This window comes from Myxocyprinus asiaticus, chromosome 35 (assembly GCF_019703515.2).
Source record: "Myxocyprinus asiaticus isolate MX2 ecotype Aquarium Trade chromosome 35, UBuf_Myxa_2, whole genome shotgun sequence".
Taxonomy (NCBI): Eukaryota; Metazoa; Chordata; class Actinopteri; order Cypriniformes; family Catostomidae; genus Myxocyprinus; species Myxocyprinus asiaticus.
This window is the reverse complement of record NC_059378.1, coordinates 35,445,944-35,470,342: the sequence shown is the minus strand read 5'-3', so window position 1 is coordinate 35,470,342 and position 24,399 is coordinate 35,445,944. Positions and strand designations below refer to the sequence as shown.

The 24,399-nt window shown below is 38.1% G+C and overlaps 1 protein-coding gene across 1 annotated transcript in view; it reads left to right on the top strand.

Moving 5' to 3' along the window:
- LOC127426405 (protein bassoon-like) overlaps window positions 1–23,737 on the top strand; it is a 126,975-nt gene extending 103,238 nt beyond the window's left edge. The window contains exons 5-11 of the mRNA XM_051673187.1: window positions 257–2,300; window positions 2,668–3,512; window positions 3,652–3,763; window positions 5,132–5,257; window positions 5,628–5,683; window positions 5,941–6,045; window positions 18,722–23,737. Of these exons, the coding sequence (XP_051529147.1) occupies window positions 257–2,300; window positions 2,668–3,512; window positions 3,652–3,763; window positions 5,132–5,257; window positions 5,628–5,668 (3,168 nt within the window). The 3' untranslated portion in view covers window positions 5,669–5,683; window positions 5,941–6,045; window positions 18,722–23,737. The remainder of the gene's footprint in view (window positions 1–256; window positions 2,301–2,667; window positions 3,513–3,651; window positions 3,764–5,131; window positions 5,258–5,627; window positions 5,684–5,940; window positions 6,046–18,721) is intronic.
- The last annotated feature ends 662 nt before the right edge of the window (window positions 23,738–24,399 follow it).

The following is a 24,399-nucleotide window of genomic DNA, read 5'->3' as shown; positions in this document are numbered from 1 at the left end:
TTAGTAATGTCTTTAATCATTTATTGCACAATAAATAAAGCAAGTTTCAGAGTAAATCACTGTCACTTTTTCTACTTTCCTTTTAGACATTTGGGAGCATGCAATTCAGTAATTCTTCAGTTGGAGAATATGATATATCATTAGTAATACAATAACATCACATTTCTACATATAGGGGATAAAGCTGTAGTCTGAACTGTTTTTGGTTGCATTAATATAGTCATATTAATGAATCTCTAACATCTCTGCTCTCCAGATGTCTGCCCTGCAGCAGCAGAACGCAATGATGAGAAAGGTGAAGAGAACTCTCCCCAGCCCCCCTCCAGATGAGACACCTGTACCGATTGTAACTCCAGCAATGCCCCATGTATACAGCTCCCCTGGAGCATCCCAGAGGGTTTTGCCACGTCCTGCACAGGGTGCCATGAAGGCGGGATTGCTGAGTGAACTGAAAGCTGTGGAACAAGAGTCCACCAAGTTACGTAAACAGCAGGCAGAGTTAGAGGAGGAGGAGAAGGAAATTGATGCCAAGCTACGTTGCTTGGAAATGGGCATCACCCAGCGCAAGGAAACCAGGGTTAAAGATAAAAAGAGGCGAGAGTTGGTGTACTTGCGATACATGGGGGATGCCCGTGATTACATGTCAGATAGTGAGCTGAATAATTTGCGACTAGCTGGGGTTGCATCAGGCACCTATGAAGAAAATATGCTGTTGTCACGCCCCGGTACAGCTCCTCTCAACCAGTTTACGTCTGATTTGAATGCATCTCAGTACCCTCCTACTTCCTCATACATTCCATATCAATATCCACAGACCCAGCCCACACCTACACAACCACCCACTGCACCGTACCAGCAGATTGGGTTTCAGCCATCACAGTACTCAACCTCCTCACAGCCCCAGCCTGGGACCTTCCAGCCTCATCCTCCTCAACCCTCATCTTACCAAACCCAGGGGCCATACCAGACTCATAGCTACGGTCAGTCTCCTTATGAGTCTGACCTTGGTTTGCAGCAGCCCAGTCACCAGGGCTTCCAACAACACACTGCACCTTTACCAGGCCACACCCTACCTTATCCTAGCCAGGGCATGTCCTTTCAGCCCCAAGCTGACATGCTTTCTGTCCATCAAAGGCCAAGGCAAACTTCGCTTGCCGATCTTGAACAGAAGCTACCCACAAACTATGAAGTGATCAGTAATCCTTCCATTCCAATAGCAACATCAGCACAAGAGACTGGATTCAGTGGTGCCTATTCCTCACCACTGAACAATGCTTATGGTCAGTATCGCCCCTCTGACCAACCTATGAATGAACGAATCCCAAGTCCATCATCAGGGTATGTAACCGATGGTGTATATGCCACAAATCTAGAGCAGAATATCCCCAGAAATTATGTCATGATTGATGATATCAGTGAACTGACAAAAGAAAATATGGGGTCCTCTGACATGTCGCGAGTAGGTTATGGAAGCGAGAATGGCCAACGTGGACCAACCTATGGAGATGGGTCCGAGAATGTATATGGAAGAAATACAAACACCTATCAGGGTGCAGTTGACAGCCATGGACATCCAAATGCAGTTGTGAGTGGTGGGTCTGGTTATTACTATGATGACTACAAGCATTCTTCTCGCAGCAGTGGGGGAATGAGCAGCCAGAAGCACTCCTCCAAAAATTTGGCTCCTGCTGTTTCGTCCAAGCGTAGCAAGCATAGGAAGCAGGGCATGGAGCAAAAAATATCCAAGTTCTCTCCAATTGAAGAAGCTAGAGATGTAGAGTCTGATCTAGCCTCCTACACCATGACAACATCAACAGGTGGTAGCTGCACAGTTGTGACCAGGATGGGCATGAAGAAGAGCTATGATCAGCAGAAGTACTATGGGTCAAGAGAAGCATTGGAAGAGGATGATCGTCTATATGGTTCTGGACGATCAAGGTCCACAGGTTATGGAATGGATAAGATTTCCTCTAGAGACTCAGGTGGCTACCGAAGTAAGTCATATGAGAGGGATGCCATGGAGCGTTCACAGAGAGGCACCTATGGTCGTAGTGGCCGTCCTTCTATGCGTACGCAGAACTCGGAGGAAGAGAGCCCTCTCAGTCCCGTCGGAAAGCCCATGGGTATTGGTCGTGGCTCTGTGCCAGATCCTCATGATGGACGAAATCAGTATGGCTCCAGCCATTCCTTACCAGATGTTCAGGACCATCATATGAGGGATATGCCTAAGAGTCATGTATATAAGCCGGATGACCCTTACCTTGCAGATGACATGCACTGTGCTGTTTCAGACAGTGAAGGTAACTGGTGCTGAATTACAAACTGCCTGTTAAAATTTATCCGGCAATCAAAAGTCTGCATGTCAATAATCTTGCCTTAAAGGCAGAGGGAAAGAAAAGTTTGGACTGCTGTATGTGAATGCTATAATCAATGCATGAAACCATATATGCCTATTTTGCATGTACTGCACATGTGTTCTGTTATCTGTTATCAAGTGTCTGTACATGTCTATTGTTTGCTGGCATTTCTTTCTCTTTTCTGGATGTCTTCTTTCGGATTTGAGCATTCCGGTCCTTGCATGGCTTCAGTATGTTCAGGTCTTGATTTTTTGCTATTGGCACTTGCAATAGCATAAAATACTGACTTTCTGCTTCATTTCCCAAAAAGCCTATCATTTGGGTCAGGAGGAGACAGACTGGTTTGAAAAACCACGTGAAGCTCGGTCAGATCGCTCAAGACACCATGGGAGTGGAGGTCATTCATCCTCTAGCCGGAGGAGCAATGTTAAGCACACGTACCATGATTATGATGAGCCCCCTGAGGAAGACGTGTGGCCTCAAGACGAATATGGTCATCAGCGGCATTCCGCATCCACTTCATCTCGAGAACACCGTCACCATGGAAGCAGCTCAGGAAGACATTCTTCTTCCCGACATACCTCAGATGATCCCAGGTCGTCACGTTCTTCACGGTCACATCCAAAAGATCCTTCCGCTCGTGCCGAGAGCCGCGCTAGCTCATCCACCTCACAGAAAAGATCCTCAGATCCACGATCTGCTGGCCACCGAGACTCAGGAGACTACTCCCGTGATCCACCAGGCCACCACCATGGCTCCAGTGGACAACGGGGGGAGAGGCAACCAGGTCCATCCAGGAGGCAGGAGCCCTCTTCAGGTTCCAGGCAACAACATGGTCTAGGAGAGCAGCAGGCACCATCTCAGCAAGGACAGCAGCAGCGACAGCAAGCATCTGGCAAGCCGACAGGGTCTCAGCCACCTGAGGGAGGTCAGCAAGGTCAACAACATCTGGGGCAAACAACCCGAACTCAACTGCCACCACCACAGCAACCTGGACAACAGCAGGCGGCCATGATGGCAGTGACTCAGCCCACCACCACAGCTGCAGGAACAGGAGCAAGTACAACTCAGCAGCAAACTAAGCCAGGTCAGGCTCCAGCACAGGCAAGACAACAACCAGTAGGACCTCCCACTGCCCAGCCAGCTGCTACTATGGTTTGTTTAAATTAATCTCTTGTTGCAGTGATATTGGCATTTAAGTTGTTCTTTAACCTGTTCTTTGAGGTGTTACTTTTAGTACCTGAGAAATGGTTTAGAATGTATTTTAATATTTCTCATTAATTGGCTTGAACAGGCAAAACCTGACACAGCTGTGCCTGCTCCCACACCAACTCCTGTAGTTGCTATTGGGTCAAAAGCCACACCACAGCCTGCAAAACCACCCCAGATTCCCGCCACAGGAATTGGTAAGTGGAACTAACTCTGCTAACACAGAACACCTGATTTAGGTATTCTGAAACACAGAAAACAAATTTAGTTAACTTCATGCTTTACTGTTTTCAGAAATTGAATCACTGACATAAAAATATTAACTGTACTCATTAAACTTTTACACTCGGAGTGGCCCGGTACCAGGCCGAGAGAGGGCGCTTCATTTTAAAGCTTAGACTCTTATCTTTACAATTAATACAGCTGATCTGACAAATTCTCAAAGACTGCTTTTACATTTGCTGATAAATTAGAGCTGTTCCATTTTCATAATTTGCAAATTTGTGATCGCAACAGTCATATTTAGAAACAGTAAAAATCAAAAGATCACACAGCCATGTGTCATATATATTTTGAAAGGTCTTGATTAGTAGAATATAACGAGCAAATTTTTTCACTCAGAGACCAAACTATAGTGAATATCTGTGTGTGAAATGCACATGTATGATAAACAGAGAAACAGAATTATCATCACGTTTTGGTTTATAACTTATAAACATGATATAAAAAACAAGTCCACACTCAACGTAATATGATGAGTAGATCCTGAAATGTTAGTCAAGGTTTGTCATAACAATCTATGTTGGCTAATCGCTAATGGCGTCTCAATGACGATGGTTTCTCTGGGATCGTTTCACTTAAACGCGATCCTTCAAGTCATAGATCTGTCAGATTGTCCTCATTGGCTGTCTAGAGAGTATTAGATTCCATATTTGGAATGTCCCCGTGTCCCACATGGGGTAAACAGACCCAGATCACACATACATAGACTGCGCACAAGAGGGTGCTCAACGCACATTTTTTGGAGTGATGGAATAAGAAGCCAAAGTGACCTGAATTTTATCATTATGGGCTTAGTTGATATAACTGTAAGTATTTTTATAATTCATCATGAGAGTCCCTGAACGTGATAAAAAATATATTTTCTTCCAATTTTGAAAGGTTTTCTAACATTTTTTTTCATGCATTTGACCTTCTTTGCATTTTTTTTTTTTTAGTTATAAGCTCTTACTTTTGGGTATGTCATCTAAGCATGAAATATTACGTTTAAACTTCATCATTCCCACATTTATGTCAGAGATTTACAATGTAAGGACACGATTGCGTGTTTCTGTATCATTTATTGCTCATAAATGTGAGTGCAAATATTGAATGTTCTTTCAGTCGTCCATTTTGCTTAACCTTCATTCGAGTTTGAATCTTTTTCCAGTATCTAGTTTTTTACACCTACAGTTTTTATCCTATGAAAAAAGCCTGATTGCATCAGTCTAATAGAGGTTGAATGTCAATAATGTAAGACAGTTTTGTAGCACATCAGTTCATCTCTAAGGTCTTTCTCTCTCCAGGTTCAAAAGCAGCACCCCGGACAGGGGGGATAGGCAGCGCTGCACAGCAGCCCGCCGAAGGGGAGAATGTTCTCACAAAGATCCTGCAGGGAGGAGCAGCAGAACAAGCTGGAAAATTAGGAGATGGTATGGAACTGTGAAACATAAGCAAGCAAAAACTTTGGCAGCAGAGACAGAGACAGATGTTATAGAGAGTATGTGATGTGTCTTGGCTGAGGATAGTAATTAGTTGCTATTTAGCAGATGCTTCTCTTCCAGAACAGCTTTCAGTACAGTAATTTAAGGGTACCCTTGGGTTAAGTACAAAATGGTGGAGGCCTGAGCAGGAATGTGATTTTACTAATTCTTTAAATTCTGAGTTTCTCCTACTTAGGATTGAATCTACAGCCTTCGTGTTTGTAGGCCAGTTTTTTTTTTTAGGTTAATGCTGCCTCTAACCTATAATTTTCGTGTTGTCATTAAACCTCTATATTTCACTTCCCAATGTTTCATACAGCTGTATCTGCTCTCGGGAAGAAGTTTACTTCGTTTTGGTGATCTGCTGACACTAAGGTGAGAAACCACTAGGTGCATTATCCTGCTGAAAAGTTATTAGTGGTAGTTTGGTGCCGGTATAGCTGGTGGACCAGCAAAGCCATGCTGTTTACACCAAAACTTGATGGTTGACCAGCATGGTCTTTATGGAGAAACTAGTAAAAAAGTCTGGTGGAGACACCAGACACATTTGTTAGCTTTTAAATGATTGAAATATGCTTTACTGTTTACTTTTACACAAGTTTCATAAGTTTATGTGTTTAATTACTCTTTAGGCATTAGTTGAGGGTGACTTGGAGGGTTAGAACTGGAAAAACCTACAGATCTGTTTCTGCCTTTTAACATCTTTAGCTGAAGGCGGGGTACACCTGAGGACACTTGTGAGTATTTGATTTTGCAGCTCTCTTTACTTTAGAACTCAACACAATTTCCTGGCAAATTTTACATCTGAGACAGCTATTGAAGTCTGTTGTTACATTGTGTTTGCTATTAGCAGAAAGGATCAAAGAACTTTGTAACCATGTTATCTGTTTGTAGTCTTACTGCATTGTGGGAGATAAATAAGGAGAATTGATGCCTCAATTAGATTTTTGCATAGATAATACGTAGTTTCATATTAAGTGTGGATTAATGACTCACTGGACACTGTGGGTTGGCAGTTCTCAGGCAAGTTGAAAAGAAATGTTAGGGAACAGATGGAGCAGAATGCCTTTGTCAGAATTCAAGAGCCCTGAAAAAAGGGCTTTTACTAATGTGTGTGAAATTAGCGCAAATTAGATTCTACCAATACATGATTTAATATAGCTGTTTATGCAAGGGTGTGAAAAAGAGCCTTCTTAGTTGGTCTCCCAGTCTGGTCAGACTGGTTTTAGAGGGGGTTTGGGCACTTTTCAGCTGGTCAGGCTGGGAGGTCAGCTGGGTGATCTGCTAAACCAGTTGAGTACCAACTTGGCCAGGCTGAGAGACCATCTTGAACCAGCTATGACCATTTTTAAACAGTTAAGACCAGCAAACCAGCTAAAGCTGGTTTAACATGTTTTGTGTGTGTTGTCAGCAGAAGAGAAGGCAAATTGCAGCAGTATTTGAGGGAGGGAAAGGTTTTGCATTTCATCTCAAAGTGAAGTTTGATTTATGAAGATAAACATTTTTACTGACTCTTGTCTTATTAGCTAATGGACTACTAAGACAGGAGTCAGTTATAATGTTTATCTCCATAAATGTAATGTAGCATAGCAGTAAAGAGCAGTTTTAAATATGTCTTTAGGGCTCATCTTGTTTTGAGGGTGTGTTTGCTCTTATAATGTCAGGATTTTAGTTACAAATGGCTCTTAATCTGTACTTGAAGGAAATTCCCTTGGAACTGTCCTGAACCACTCGCTCTTTAGTTATGTTGAAGGTTAGAGCTCAGATTAGCTGACCCTGATCTGAGGCCAGTTAGATCTAACCTTTCACTCTTGAGCATGAGTAAATTGGGTCAGTCAACGTGAGCTATAATTAGCAGGCAGATCAGTGAGCTTGGATTAGCATTAGGATCCGGCAAAAGGTCATTCATCTTTGGGCCCAAATATTCTGATGAGTCACGTTAAAGACTCACTCGGAATAGCATGTGGCACAGTGTAATGTAAAAAAATTTAATAAGAAATTAAACTGAAATAGTTAGTGTAGCCTATTCATATAAACAAACCAAAAACCACAGAGGAGCTAAGCAGGGAGATAACGTTTGTAAATCGTCAAAAAAACAATTCAGGGATACCTGGGTCTTGAAGTTTCCAAAATCCAAAGAGCAAACATTGTTCAGTTCCAAAACATGAGTATGAGTTGAACAGTTTGTATAATGTAGACAATATCAGATGATTTAAATTTGGAATGATTTATACTAACAGTCAACAAAAAAAACTCACCCCCTCACTCCATGAGAACACATACCAGCACAGGTGTTTTACCCTAATTGATGAGACATACACATTGCTCCCTTAGGTCACATGAAATGTATAACTTAAAGAGATACGACACAATTAACATTTACATGTCTCCTACAGTAAGGATTAAATAAAAGATTGATGTACGATGATTAGCTTTTAGGGGTGTAAAAATGCATCGATCGTGGTGCAGCGATCCTTCAAAGAAATTTCAATGCATCGATAACGGAATTTAAGAATCGATTATCATTACTATAATAATGCCCAATGTGACTGTCTCATATTACACTTGCAACTGACACGGAGCGGAGCACGTGAGATTAAAGGGTAACAAAGTGCACTTAAATAAAGAAAGTTGATGCTGCAGAGTTTACCCCGCTAACCTACACAAATCACATATAGTTTGGCTTTCTGTGTCAGTATTCAAAAACTGTTTGCATCCATTTGAACAAAGTAAGTTCATTGTTGTTGCCTTTTTCCCCGATTACAATATATTACGTTAATATTGCTTTTGTATCTCCATAAAATGTGTTATTTCTCCATAAAACAGTTTAAACACGAACAGAACAGAATAAATGTGATTGGTGGGCAGACATCGGCTTTGAACAACATGTTCTCGTTCATTCATTCTCTTTATAGTGAATGTCATAGTAGGGAGCGAATTCAGACTGTTCTGAAGGGAACTAACCAGTTGATTACATTCACCTGTGATTGGTCAATAACACGCGGCAGCTTTGAAATTATATATATATTTTTTTTTTTTTCGGTGCGTGCCGCAAACAGTCCTGCATGAAATGCAGTTGAATTCTCATGAACAAGCTTAATAAGTCATCTCCGTTTAGCCGTGCTGCTGCCTCTCTCCATATCCCAAAAAGAATAGGGAACTCACGGTTACCACATCCTGTGTATAACCGCCTTTACATGTGGCTGTAGATAGTTTTTCATTCTTTGACCCTGCTCGATTTAAACATGGATCTTATCTGCCTGCACATGACATTTCATCTGTAATTATTGGTGCAATAAATCTTAATGTAATCTATTACGCTTATTCCACAGTTTTCCATCTTTTTGTGTGTGTTTGCATCAAGTTATGTTGCATCAGACATTATGTTATCCTTTATTCATATCGGATATCTATTATGCATGTAACATATCTATATGTACCACATTATGCATATATGTAACATATTCATTTCTATCATATCATGTCGTGACCAAATTTCAGATTTCACGATGTTAGGTAAAGAATCGTAATTGAATCGAATCATGCACAGGGCGAATCGTTAATAACCTGTCAGCTCTGTATTGGGCAACTTTGTTGATGTCTAATAAAATTAGGTCCTAAAGCGGACTTGACTAAAATCTCAAAAAAACTTATATACTGTATCTTCTCCTGATGATTTATCTGTGCCTTTGTGAGTATTGGCTTTGTTTGGAATAACATATTATCATACTATTTGCATAGTATTTTTGCATAAACATTATCTAAAATGTATATATGGATGAAAAACCTTGCTAAAATGTCCAGTGTACAACAGAGAGGTCATCACTGACAGCACTGGGTTATGTACCTCACAATGCAATGTGTTCTACTTGACCTTCCATTTCCTGTGTGATGAATTAACTGGAAGTAATTACAGCCACAGTATTTTTTTTAGGATCTCTTTCTTGACTCTTTTATTTGATCAAACTGCCAAGAGTTAAAACATTTTTTATACAACATTGGATTAAAAATGCAAAGCACATCTGTTTACAAGATGATTACTGGACTAAATTCGCTGATTTAAACATCCAATGTGATGAGGTCATGTGACAACAGTGTAGCACACTACTGTTTGAAGCATTTATCATTGCATAGTGTGTCCTGTTTCACATATAATTATTATTTTAAATAATAGACAGTATACACTTCACAGTATGCAGTAGTATTCCATTCCGAACTAAGCCAATGAGACCAGGCGATGCCTTTTGGCAATTGTCTCTTTTAACTGAAAGATGGGACATGCTTGTTTTACAGCCGCCATATTGAGTATTGCGATTCTCCCATTTATTCTGTTCCTGCTTATACTGTCTTCAGTATTGTATCATGGTGACTGTTGTGGTCTCTGACTTCAGTGGGAGTGGTGCATGTGTAGATCCAGAGAAAGGATCTGGGATAAAACAGGTTTAGGGGCTCTTAAAACCAAAGCTAATCCGATTCAACTCTCAGCTTACTGTCCAATCCAAATCTCGTTCCATACATCAGTGTGGTTTGCTATTGCACTCACAGTGAAAGGTGTAGGTGTGTCTTTCCAGTCACTATTCGCTAACTAACAGAAAAATGCTCTTTATGTATCATTAAAACTTTGAGTAGATTTACTACCTGATAGTTGCTGCTCTCATATGTAATGTATATGAATTCAGCCATTTTGCACAATGTTGATCAGTACATTTTCTTCTTGTGATATCTGCAATATCTATATATTTTTATACTTTTACATAAGTTTTGCATGCCCATATCCTTCTGGTCTTTGTGTTGGTTTCACTGAAGTACAAATAGCTTTTGCTGGTGTGATTAATTCAGCCACTTCTGCCCTCTAGTGTCTGAGAACGGTAGTTCATTGTATATCCCTCTTAATACATTATAAGGGAACATTCCGGGTTCATTACAATTTAAAGGATTAGTTCACCCAAAAATGAAAATTCTCTCATCATTTACTCACCCTCATGCCATACCAGCTGTTTATGACTTTCTTTCTTCTGCAGAACACAAGCAAAGAATTCTGGAAGAATATCTCAGCTCTGTAGGTCCATACAATGCAAGTGAATGGTAACCTAAACTTTGAAGCTCCAAAAGCAAATAAAGGCAGCATAAAAGTAATCCATATGACTCCAGTCGTTTAAACCATGTCTTCTTAAGCGATCTAATTGATTTTGGGTAAGAACAGACCAAAATATATCTCCTTTTTCACTGTACATCTTGACATCTGCAGTCTCTTGGCACGATCATGATTTCAAGCTTGATTACACTTCCTAGTGCTTGACGCATACGCAGAGCGCTAGATGGTGCTAGATGTCGCTTCAACACCCAAAACCGATTGGATCGCTTCAGAAGACATTAATTAAAACCCTGGTGTTATATGTCTTCCTTCAGTGTACTATCAAAATAAAGACCTGCATAGCTATGCCGCATGCAAGTTAAAAAATATAACATAACATTTTTACTGTATTATAATAATAATAATAATAATAATCACAACAATAATAATAATAATCATAATAATAATAAAGACCTGTTTATTATTTGAGCTGTTAAAAATTGAGGTGGGACTACTTTTTTAGGTGGATAAAATCCTGGTTATGATTAAAGTAATTCCTGTGAAGTTTGCTACATGTAAACTGTCCCTTTCAGGCATCCTTGTGCATATCATTCAAAAGTTACCAGGTTTAGGAGTTACATGGCCATGACTTTGAAAGATTGGACATAACTTTACACAAAAAAGGTCAGTAAGTAATCCTATCACACTAGAACACTTTTAAAGCTTCTTTGCATATTTCTTTTGTTATAATTAAAAAAAAGTCTTTTGAGTGAGTACATACTGTAAAAAAATCCATGTTTACTCCAATTTACTGCGCTAAGACTACAATAATGATTTTTAATTTGTGCTGTCGGGTCGGATTTGGCGCAAAATTGTAAGTTTACGACATCCGTCCTTGCGTGTTGAATCGAACATTACTCAGAGGATATTGTGTTTATTAGTCCTGATGTGTTTAATAGGCTATGTTTTCCGGTGAACTTATTGTAACATGTTTACTAATATTCATGACTTCTGAGTATTTTATAACATTGCTGCAGTTTCGTGTCCCTTAGTGTGTGTGTGCATGCCGCTGTTTTCTCATTTCTTTTGCCCCAGTCGTAGAAATGCACAAGTTGTTGTCACTTTCCATTGTCCTATAGCAGATAGTGTGTTAAAACAGAGTGGACAATTTAAAATTGCATCTAAATGCCACTTTAGGTACAAGTTAGTTCCCCATGAATGTTTGCTCATCATGTAACCAGCTCTCTATTAAAACTTGACTTTCAAAGAAACAGTTAAGGAAACTGTTTCTTATTGTAATTGTTATATTGCACATTTCTGTATATCATTTGAATTGTCACTTTCATGATCTGTTAAACGGCAAATGCTTCCATTTAGTAAAAAAAGCATTAAGTGTTCCATTTGGGATGATACTACACTTTGAAAATTCATACACATGGCTGAGTGCATAGTGTACATTGTAAGTGCATAGTGTATATTGTAAGTGCATAGTGTTTAGTGTGTCACTTAGGACACAGTCAAAGCTTGTAAAGATGAAGCAGAGGTTAATGTAATCATGGAGTGTTTCTCTATAGATGAACATTATGTTTACTGCATTAACTGTGATTGTGTGTACAACATGACAACAAGCATTGTTCCGGCATTGTCTCCCAGTGCAGAGGCATGTTATTAAATGTATTCACACAGCGTGTTATTATTTTACTTCATTTAAAATAAAATTAAGGCTTGAAATATCCCACGATCTACAACATGATTACATGTAAAACTTTACAGGTAAAAGAGACAATCATCTTTTAGATACAGAAATCACCTGTCAGTCAACTCGAAAATGCGCATGCACATTAGCTGAACCTGCCTGAAATGTTTTTTTAGCGTGATCTGGGCTGAAGAGCCACAATTTATGATACCATTATTGTCTGATTTTACTGCTGATTTTAAATATGTTCTTTTATCGTAATCTTGACCAACCGTTTTGGAGATTTTGGTCTTTCCGCTTTCAAGTAGATAGGAGCTGTACTTTTATGCCACTTGTTTACATACCTGTAGAAAACAGCTGCCAAGGAGCATTCCAAAGATAACTGCAGAATTAACTGACTTGCCTTGGCTACATGCCTGGGTATGGCACAGGACCCATCTTTATGGTGGTAGTTCTTGAAAAGAATAGTGGCACGCTCCTTCCCTCCATAGTGCTAGGGTCTTCTCCTTGGGCAAGAGAAGAATAACCCTTAAGCCTCCCTTACTAGGGTTACAAATTTCTATTCGTTTTACTTTGTTACACATCCCCCGTGGGGACCCGGGGTAGAGTAGATCCCCAGCACCCCCTTGCTGTTCATAAAAGTTGACAAATGGGGCAACTTCTTTGCCGTAAGTTGCAACCCGTGTCTGTGGAGGAAGAGGTCCTGGTACTTGAGGAATGCGGTTAGCTGCGGCTTTCCCAGGTCCAACAGAGTGCTTTGGCTCTAATGTCATATAGATGGGAGGTTGGAGGTCCCTATTCAATCAAGTGGCTAGTCATGATGCACCCTGGGTAGTCTTTGGCAATTCAATCAGCCATATCTTACTTACCATATCCTGAAGGTGATGGCTTAGGGTCATCGAGTAAGTTGAACTTTCAGTTCTTCTTGCTCGAGTACATCATCTCTGTATCTCTGATGCATATCTGCAGGAGATCCATGGCTCTGTGCATCCACCTGTTGGACTCCGAGGTGGGTGGGGAGCAGAGATGATGAAATCAAACAATATTATCATGGCTAACAAACAAACCCCAAAAAGATGAATGTTGGATCAGAATTTGGACAATAATTCAGAGAATGGTTGTGTGTTCTCCCAAAAAACTGTAAACTGGCAGAGGTTTATTCTTCTTGAATCTTTATCACCTGACACGCCCCTTACCAAGTTATCCAAGTTTCGCAATACAGAAAGGAATCTCAAGTATAGCAGGGACTGTCAAAGATGTGAAGAAGTTGAGGTCTGGTCAAATCCTTGTGGAATGTGCAAAGAAAGCTCATGCTGTTAATCTAATGCGTGCTAATATAGTGGCTGGGGTTCCTATGAAAGTCTCTTATCACCCACATCTAAACAACAGTAGAGGACTAATCCGTACAAGAGACCTTCAGGATATGGATGAGGTCAAAATAGACTCAGAACTAACACAGCAAGGAGTAACATATGTGAAGAGACTCACAATTAAAAAAGAAGACCAAATAATAAAAACTAACCTGTATATAATGACTTTTAACAAACCTCAACCACCAGAAAGAATCCGACTAGGATATTTGAGTGTTCCTGTTGATATCTTCTTTCCTAATCCTTTGAGATGTTTTAATTGCCAAAAGTTTGGCCATGGCTCTGCTGGATGTAAGAACAAGCCTATTTGCTGTAATTGTGGAGAAGAAGGACATGCAACTTGTTCAAAGCCAACAAAATGTATTAATTGCAAAGACGACCATCGAGCCTCATTAAAAGATTGTACTATATAAGAAAAAGAAATCCAAAAAGTAAAATGCCTTAAAAAGACGAGCTACCTGGAAGCACGCAAAGAGGTTGAGAGGATGACTAACTTCAAATTTGAAAAATCCTTTGCCTTTGTAGCTCAACTGACGATGAATACTGTTGAATGCCAAACAGATATGACCTGGTTAAATAAAGACAAACCACAACTAATTAACAAAAGTTCAACGTCCAGGAAGGTTCAAGAAACCCAAACTTCAACAAGTCAGACTCAAACCAGTGAAGATCAAAGCTTGATAAAAGAGAACTGTCTCTCTTCAAAAGGAAAGAATTCACAGCACGCCACAAGAGCACAACAATCAAAGGCTAGTTAGGAAAGTAGATCTCGGAAGATTGAACACACAAAGTACATCGATATGGAGGGAATATTAGCCCCCTGTAGTCATAGTGTTTCCCCTAAGGGTAGGAGTAGAGGGCATATTCCCGTTCTACCCACCTGATGGGTAGTCACATTATCCAGTGGAACTGTCGAGGAGTAAAGGCAAATTTTGCAGAACTTCAACGTTTTACTGCTTTACTTAATTCTCTTGCTGTTTGCCTCCAAGAGACATACTTATCACCAAACAGCACTTTTTCTCTGAAACAATATATAAGTTTTAATGCATTTGGCCCAAATATACATCGTCCATCTGGCGGGGTGGCCATCTTATTAAGACAGGATATAATTCACAGTCAGATCACTATAGACACCCACCTACAAGCAATAGCCTTACGTATAACTCTCCATAAAACTATTACTTTGTGCTCAATTTATATACCCCCTGACGTTACTGTAACCTTACAAGACTTGAACAAATTGGCTGATCAGTTGCCACCCCCTTACATCATTATGGGTGACTTTAACAGTCATAGTCCATTATGGAAGAGTCCATTCAAAAGAGTTGAAGACTTTATTAGTAATAACGCTCTGTGCCTCTTCAATGATGGTTCAAATACTTACTTACACCCGGGATATGGAACATATTCTGCCATTGACTTGACAATATACAAACCCGAGTTATTACTTTACTTCTCGTGGAAAACCTGGGATGACCTATGTGGAAGTGACCACTACCCTTTGATACTCACCTCTACAAGACTATACATCCAACAAAGAACCCCAAGATGGCCACTTAAAAAAGCCAAAAAAAAAAAAAAAAAAAGAAAACACTCAAAAAATGTTTCAAACCATGTGTTATGAAAAATTTAACATGAGGATTAAAAATAACCAAGACCCAGTAAAAATCTTTACGGACACTTTCATTGAAATAGCCAGTTAAACTATTCCTAAGACATCATCAAAGCCACATTGTAAGTCTAACCCATGGTTCAATGACAACTGTAAAAAGGCTATCAAATACCAGAAAAAAGCAGAGAAACTCTTCAACAAACATCCAACAACAGAGAATCTTGTCAAACTAAAAAGGTGTCAGGCACAAGCACGAAGAATCATTAATGAGACAAAAAGACAGAGCTGGAGAAATTTTGTATCTAGTCTTACATCAGATACACCATCCAAAAAGATCTGGGATTTGATTCGAAAGATAGAAAATAGGGGAGGTGGTCCACAAGTTCAACATATTAAATATCAAGGCACCCTGTTAACTACAAAACAGGAATAACAAATAAACTAGCAGAGTCTTTTGAGAAGAACTCCTCACTAGAAAATTGTCAACATCATTTCAATATAATAAAAATACAACAAGAACAGAAACCCCTTGATTTCTCCTCAAACAATATGGAATCATATAATCAGCCTTTCACAATGGAGGAACTTTCAAGAGCTTTAAAACGCACACAGAATACAGCAGTTGGACCAGACAAAATTCATTATGAGTTTTGAAGCATCTGTCCCATACAGTACTACTGCTTCTTCTGGAAATTTTTAATATCATCTGGAGAACAGGAAATTTTCCTTCATCCTTGCAAGAAGCAATAATTACACCCATACCGAAACCAGGCAAGGACCATTCTGATGCTAACAATTATCTCCCAATAGCACTGACCAGCTGCCTCTGTAAAATTATGGAGAGAATGGTCAATGACCGTCTAGTGTGGATACTAGAATCTGAACATAAGATCAGTAAATTCCAGTGCGGGTTTAGAAAAGGAAAAAACGCAGTGGATCACCTTATTAGACTCATTTGTACGGGACAGCTTTATTAAAAAAGAACATGCTGTAGCCGTTTTCTTTGACCTGGAGAAGGCTTATGATACCACTTGGAGATATGGCATCCTTAAAGATCTATATGAATTCGGTCTTCGAGGCAAATTACCCATTTTTTTTCTTGTTCCTGTCTAACTACCCTGTCAAATTCACATATTCAAGAACTAGGGGTCCCTCAAGGAAGCATTCTCTCAGTTACACTTTTCAGTATCAAAATTAATAGTATAGCAAACATTATAATGCCCAATATGTTTTGCAGTTTATATGTTGATGATCTGTGCATTTGTTACAGAGGGAAAAATATGAATGTAATCGAACAACAAGTACAATTATGCATCAATAAGATAAATGAATGGTCAATCATAAGTGGGTTTAAATTTTCTAAAACGAAGGCTGTTTGTATGTATCTTTGCCTTTTGAGGTCTCTACATCCTGACCCAGTTTTTTTTTTTTTTTTTGGAAGGAGAACCCATCAAAGTTGTTAAAGAACTTAAATTGTGTTCCAAAACAAACTTACCTTTATTCCACACATGAAAAACCTGAGGAAAAAGTGTTTCAAGACATTGAATATTATAAAAGTCAAAATGGGGTGCTGACTTCATTGTACTTTTACGTCTTTGAGTACTAGTCAGATCCCGGCTAGACTACGCGTTCTTTGTTTATGGCTCAGCAAGAAAGTCCTACATTCAAATTCTGGACACCATACATCACCAAGGACTTCGACTGACTTTAGGAGCATTCAGAACCTCTCCTGTTCAGAGTCTTTTCACAGAAGCCAGAAAACAGACGTTTGAAATTGGCACTACAATATGCAGTGAAACTTAAGGCAAACCAAAGCAATCCAGCGTACCAGACAGTTTTTCACCCCAAATGATCTTACTTATATGAAGCCAGACCCAGATATATCAGACATTTTGGAATGAGGATGAAATCTTATCTAGAGAACCTGGATATCAATTTGGACAACTTAACCCAAGCTCATGTTTGTCCTATTCCACCGTGGGATTTGAAAAGGCCAAATATCATTTTGACAATGACCCAACACACAAAAAAACAAAACAGAGACACACCCTAATGAGTACCACCAACAATTTTTAGATATAAGATGTGATTTCCCTCTTCATAAACCTGTTTTCACTGATGGATAAAAAGCAGATAATAAAGTTTCGGCAGCAACAGTTATCGGAGATCAACACTATGGTATCCGTATTCCTGGACAAAGCTCCATTTTTACTGCTGAAGCTCGTGCTCTGCTTTTAGCCCTGGAAAATTTTAAGAATGAACAAGAAATTTTTTAATCTTCACAGACACAAAATCTTGCCTTCAAGCTCTGGAATCTGTAAAGATTGATTATCCCATTATTTTGAGTATTTTAACTAAAGTAGACAACTTACAGAAAGAAAACTTCAGTATCTTTTTCTGCTGGATCCCAGGTCATTTTGGACTGTCAGGCAATGAGAAAGCAGACATCGCAGCTAAAGAAGCCCTTTCTCTAGAAATCACAGAGTGTAGTTTTCCACCCTCAGACCTAAAACCCTTACTAAACTCTTATATCTCTAACAGGTGGCAGATAGAATGGGATGAATGTAAAAACAATAAGCTTTATGAAATAAATCCCAGTATAACTAATAATCTTTTCTGTAACTTTGAAAATAGGCATGATCAAATTGTATATACTAGGTGTCGAATAGGTCATTCTAGACTGACACATGGATTTTTATTAAAAGGTGAAGAACCTCCGTCATGTCTTTCCTGTCAGACTATACTGACTATTAAGCACATTTTATTGGATTGCACTGCTTTTAATACTACTAGACAATGGTTTTACTCAGAAACAAGCTTATCAGACATTTTTTAAATGTTTCACCTAAAAATATCTTAGAGTATCTGTCTAACATAAAACTAAAATTCCTTATTTAATTTGTATGTTTTTTGATACTTAATCTGTTCTTGCTGTGTGGATAGCCTTGTTGCTGACATGGCGCTAAAAACAAATAAATAAATAAATACTTGGCTACATGCACATTATTACTTATGTGTTCCATGTGTTAACGTTTCCTTCTACATTAAGGATTTTTTCTCTGATGCAGTGTTAATGTGTCCTCAATTGAACTCATATTAGCTATATATCGAGTTTCACCTCTTAAGCTGAAATGTGTAGTAAAATTCAAACATCAGTGTGTAGTGGATAAAGTATTTGAAAATATGATATATCAACATGAAAAATTGCACGTTATGACTTTGGAGTGATCATAGGAAAAGCAGGTGAGCTCAAACCATGAGATTCAGAGCAGTGCCAAAACGCAACTCGCAACTCGCACAACTCAATTTTAGGTTTCAACCACAGCAGTCACTAGAGAGCGCAAAGTTTTGTAGTGCAGCTTTAACTTGTATAATGTTTAAATTTGGTTGCTTTACTTCTGAAAGTGTGTTTATTTCAATGTATATTACCACAGTGTACTTTCATTGTAAGTGCTTTACTGTAACCAAAGCTGCTTTTTTACAACTAAGGGACGAGTCAAAATAATTTTTTGTGGTATTCAACATTATGTCACAAATACTGCCGACATGTAGCTTAACTTGGATTGAACCCTGAATATTCTGAGTGAAAAATACTGCGTTTGATTATGCTGAAGATGTATCAAATATGGTTGTAAATGTCTTTCTTTTATCTTTCCTCCAGATGTTTCACACGATGTTGATGTATCAATGAAAACTTCTATCTATCAGATGACATCTGCACAACCAACCAACAATGGAGGCTGAATATCTCTCCCAAAATGATTCCATAGTTGCTGATGAAGCAATTATAATTCCCAAAATGCCAAACTTCCTGTTCTTTTTGAGGTTTTTCCAGACAATTATATCTTCCCTTAAATAACACTTCTGTGCTCAGGTGTCCCTCCCTATTCTCTAAGCAGTATGAAGAGGTAAGAGACAGCCACAGTTCTTAGATTTTTGCAGTCCTAATGAAGACGTCTACACCCAGACTCTAAGAGACAGTAGCAGTGAAGGAGAACGACTACCTTACAAAGGCTTCAAATGAACAATGCCTCTGTTATTCTCTTTAAAAAAAAATGTATGCTCGATTTCTAAGATCTTGACATTCCAATATGGCGATGATTGACCCTCTCTATGAATGTTTTCGTTTCTTCCTTAACCTTTTTGTCATGTGTGTTAATGAATGCAAATGTGTAAACCGTGGACATGGAATGCACGCACAAAAAAATATATGTATACATATATGATATAAATATATATGAATCCATATCTAGACACCGTTTATAAGCGTCTCTAAGGGTGAAGCCATGTGCACCTTGCGTAAAAAGCTGGTACTTTAATGTAAAGGTAATAAATATTAGTCAAGTCCAGAGGTCAGTAATAGCAGAATGTTAGTCGTTTTATCAACCATTAAGCCATTACCACTCTATTACAGAATTTCTTTAGTTTCTGGTTATTTTATTTTACATTTGTATTTTTTATTCATTTTATTTTTATTTATTAGTTTCATATAAGTTTTTGCCTAATTTTCTTTTAAATTAAGAGCCTTACTTTACAACTTTTTTTACTTGTATACCTCACATATTTTTTAAAAGTTCCATATCATCCTTACTTGATTTATTTTGCACAACTGTATACTGCTGAATATGTACAGTACATATCTCTCATTAACACTCTGCTAATGCAAGATACTGATTTGTGTATTTATGGATTTATATTTCTGGTATTTGTTTAATGTTTGGTATTATTATAATTAATATTATTTATACTTCATTTTTTCTCATCATTATTGGTAATTTAAAATAATATGTGTTTTGTTTTGTTTTTTATATATATTTTGTTGTTTCTTTTTTTAAGCAATAGCATGCTAATCTGTACAGAGCACAATAATTTTGTCGTTAAAAGTGATCCAAAGGCATTCAAGTTCTACTATCACAGATCTGTGACGTTTACCTGTCTTACGTAGACAGGTAAAATAAACTCTAAAAACCCCAAGAAAACTACTCTATTACCCTCTCCCACATACCTACAGATACATATTCCCAAAACCACATTTACCAGTACGCAAATACACCTAGGAAGAGGGTTTGAACTACTTTCAGATGTTCTATGCAATAATCCATGTAAAAGCATTCTGCGACATCCCTTTCCGATGCGTACTTTAGATTCAGTTACGAATAGGGACATGTTTGTATTTATCTTGTGTGTATGAAAATATCAAAGTACTAGATTGATTTCTTTTTATTTAAGTGGCATGTTTATGAAAGCCCTCGTCTTCCCTAATTTTCAGGGAATCTGTTGCCAAAGGGTTTACTTTGTGGACTGTTGGTCTTGGGACATCCACCATCTCTGTTGCTTGTGGCATGAATTTGCTCAGCTCTCTTTGGCTCCTTGTTGTACTGTCATTCTTGTCTGCAGTGTGATCGGGTGTTCAGCTGGGCACACAGCTTATGCACTCGTTATTCCGTCTCCTAACACAGGAAATGCTGTTTAGACCCGTATTCGGTTCAGGAATTCATGTGATCTGTTATTGCATCCACACTGAATTCAGAGTTCACATTTTCGTGTTCACATTTTCATATTCAACTGGTCTTTGTGTATTGTGTATCTTATCATTGAAAGGTTCTGCCAATGTTCTGTGACCTTGACAAAGAAAACAGACTTCTAATGGGAAATAATGAGTATTATTACAATAGTAGAAAACAGAGCTGTGCTGGTTAGATCATAAAAACACGGCTAAATCTGAACATGAACATTTCCTAAAGTAAGTCTCGTATGTCATTACACTGCAAAACAATTTTAAATAATTATTTTAGTCTTGTTTTTTAGTAAAAATATCTAAACATCCTTAAAACAAGATAAATTTAATAGAGAAGCAAAATTATGGAAGATAATAAGACTTGTTTTCAGAGAATATATCTTGAAATAAGTATGTTTTTCATATCCCATTGGCGAAATGTTTTAAGTGTAATCCTCATTACATTTTGTTATATTTATGCTAAAACAACAAAATAAACAAGGGCTGTCTATTTAACAAGTTAATTCAGTGCAAATAATTATCTAAAAACTAAAGCGTTTGAAAAAAATGTATGCAATTAACCATGCCTCCTGATGCTTCTGGAAATTCCATAATAAAAGTATGTACCACCTGAGCAATTCAGGCTTGAAGTGCATGTAACTTCATGTTTTACGAGCCGCGTCAGCAGTGGGCAGTCAGCGCCTCAACAAACCTCAAACCAACGCTTTACAGAATGAGACCCAGGATGCGTTCTTGACAGCTGGATGAAGCACAACAGAATGCAGGGATTTCATGATGCTATTTTCATAGTTTCAACTAGCTGTAGACCGATATATCGGTTTTACCGATTAATCTGTGTCGATAGTTGATCTTTGGAACTATCAAAAGATAGTTTGTTTTATTCCTCTGTGCTCCTCTGAAAATTACGTTTTTTAAATTGAAGCGAGGGCATGCAAATAAAAATGTGACTATATAGAAATGTCCCTCGTCAGCACAAACATTGTGTCTCAAACTTCATATTGTGAATAACAATAATATATAGGCTATAAAAAGCTTAATTTGGTAAATATTAAATATAGAGCATTGGAACGGAGCCAAGTCAACATAATTTCAAAATAAGAGTCCCTGGTGTGTTTCAGGCTCGTTTAGTGTTAAAAGTCCCATGTTATGCGCCCAATCTTCTTTTTTTCTGATTATTATTGGGATTTTGGTTGAAAAATAAACTAAATCTGGGATTTTATTCATTTTAGGCTCTGGCCTCTATGTCTGTGCTGACTAAGAAAATGTTGTAACATTCTATGAATTGATTTTAAAAACTATCGGCCGAATAATCGGTTACCGGCCTTTTCCACCACCTAAGTTATCGGTATCTGCAAAACCCGACTTTTAGTTTAAACTACTTTTAACTGGACACAACGTCCTAAAAATGTGCCGTTTAAAAACGATATCAGACGCATATGTACATAGACCGACCACATAATTAAAAATAGCGCAGACAACGCAAGAGTGCGTTTTGTTAGAACAGGACAGATTGATGAACTCAACTGCAAAATGGATTGATGTCAACTGTAGGTTTATTTTCAATGATATGGGAATAAAACTAAAAATATTTTGACTTCAAAAGCTACATTTTTGTCTAATCAATGCTTTACTTGTCTGCCACAATAATGCAATATATTTCAATCTGAATTATATTTATTACATATAAGCCTATATATTATATTTATAATTATCTAAATTATTATATATTTTTTATATTAAATTCTTTATTTGGGGACCTTTCTCAGCAGATATTGATATATGCGATTAATTGCAATTAATATGATTAATTAATCGGAATGTCATGTAAATAGTTATTTTAGAAATTTTAATCCATTGACAGCCCTAAAATTAGCTTGGTTTTAGCATAAACCTCACTAAATTGTGTTAGATTTATGCTCAAAACAAGATAATACACTTATTTCAAGATATAGTCTCTGAAAACAAGTCTTAATTTCTTATACAATTTTGCTTCTTGTTTGAGATATTTTTATTTGAAAACAAGACAGAGAAAATGGATTAAGAAATCAGAAAGGAACCAGTGTTTTGGAAAATGTTCAAGTAAACTAGCCATAAACTGCGAGAGATTATGTAGCATGACTTTCACCTCCATGCCATTCATATGAAAATCAGGGCATGCACGCTGAAAGCACAAATTATGTTCATCACCATTTCCGTTAGGTGGGACCTCTCTCATTTGAATACGTTTGAAGGTGCATTGGGTAGAGGCGAATCTTTTCCTTTTTGATACTGAAATGCTGATTAGGCAATCAGAACTCTATACTGAAGAATGATAACTCTTCTTACATCACTGTTACCATGGAGATATACAATAACAAGTGCATGAGCCAAAGTTGCCACCACAACAGCTGGCCACAGTAATAGATAAAATACACAAACACAGACATATCCACACAAACAGGCATGTGCACGCACAAACACACAGTTACACACACACATTCACAGACTAACTGTCGCTGTAAATACTGACTTTGGTTATTTTGTACAGTGTTGAAATATTATGAGTGAAATGATGGCCGTCTTGTGCAATTTCACGCCGGCCTTGCCGCCAACCTTTTGTGCTTTTGTGTATAAAAGAATAATGATGATTATTGTTATTATTATGAGAAAAAAAAAATCATTGTATATGTTGCTGGCTCTCAATGACTGTTGACTACAGTGGGGGGGGGGGGGTGAATCTTACAATTAGAAAAACATATGGTCTGTGTAGGGTTTCTATACATATTGTGTTTGTTAAAACTCAATTGAAAAATATTTAAGTGGCTTCCAACATGACTGTGCCAGAAGAGAGGGTTTAGAGTGAATAAGAATATATGTATTGCAAATTAAATTGGGATATGAAAAACAATGTAAAATAGGCAACCAAAAAACAAAAACAAAAAAATAAATAAATAAAAAAATAAAACAATCTCACGACTGAAAAGATTCACTCACTGTTGAACTGTAAGTGCAATCAGCTAAATGTGAGTCCAGTATTCATTGTGAAATATTGTGTTCTTTTCAATGTATTCCTGTTAAAAAGATAAATTTTGGTGCATCATGTCATGTAATGTGATGAAAATAATGAACCTACAATTTGTTTCCAGACTGGAGAAGAATAAAAACAAAAAATAAAATTTACATGGCGTCTTGTATTGGAAACCTCTTACTCATTTAGGTACTTTATGAAGAGATGTGGGGGAAATTGTATGTGTATTTCTCTTTCTCTCTCTCTCAATATTTCACCAATCTTAAAGAATATATACAATTTGGGCCTGGGTAGCTCAGCGAGTATTGACACTGACTACCACCCCTGGAGTTGCGAGTTCGAATCCAGGGCGTGCTGAGTGACTCCAGCCAGGTCTCTTAAGCAACCAAATTGGCCCGGTTGCTAGGGAGGGTAGAGTCACATGGGGTAACCTCCTCGTGGTCGCGATTAGTGGTTCTCGCTCTCAATGGGGTGCGTGGTAAATTGTGCGTGGATCGCGGAAAGTAGCATGAGCCTCCCGTGCTTTGAGTCTCCGCAGTGCCATGCACAACGAGCCATGTGATAAGATGCGCGGACTGACAGTCTCAGAAGCGGAGGCAACTGAGACTTGTCCTCCGCCACCCTGATTGAGGTGAGTAACCACGCCTCCATGAAGACCTACTAAGTTGTGGGAATTGGGCATTCCAAATTGGGAGAAACGGGGATAAAAAAATAAAAAAAAGAATATATACAATTTGATTAGTTTGGGGGTCAGTAAGGAGTACTGCACTACCGTATTTATAGATTTACTTCTAAATGTGGTTAATGTATATAT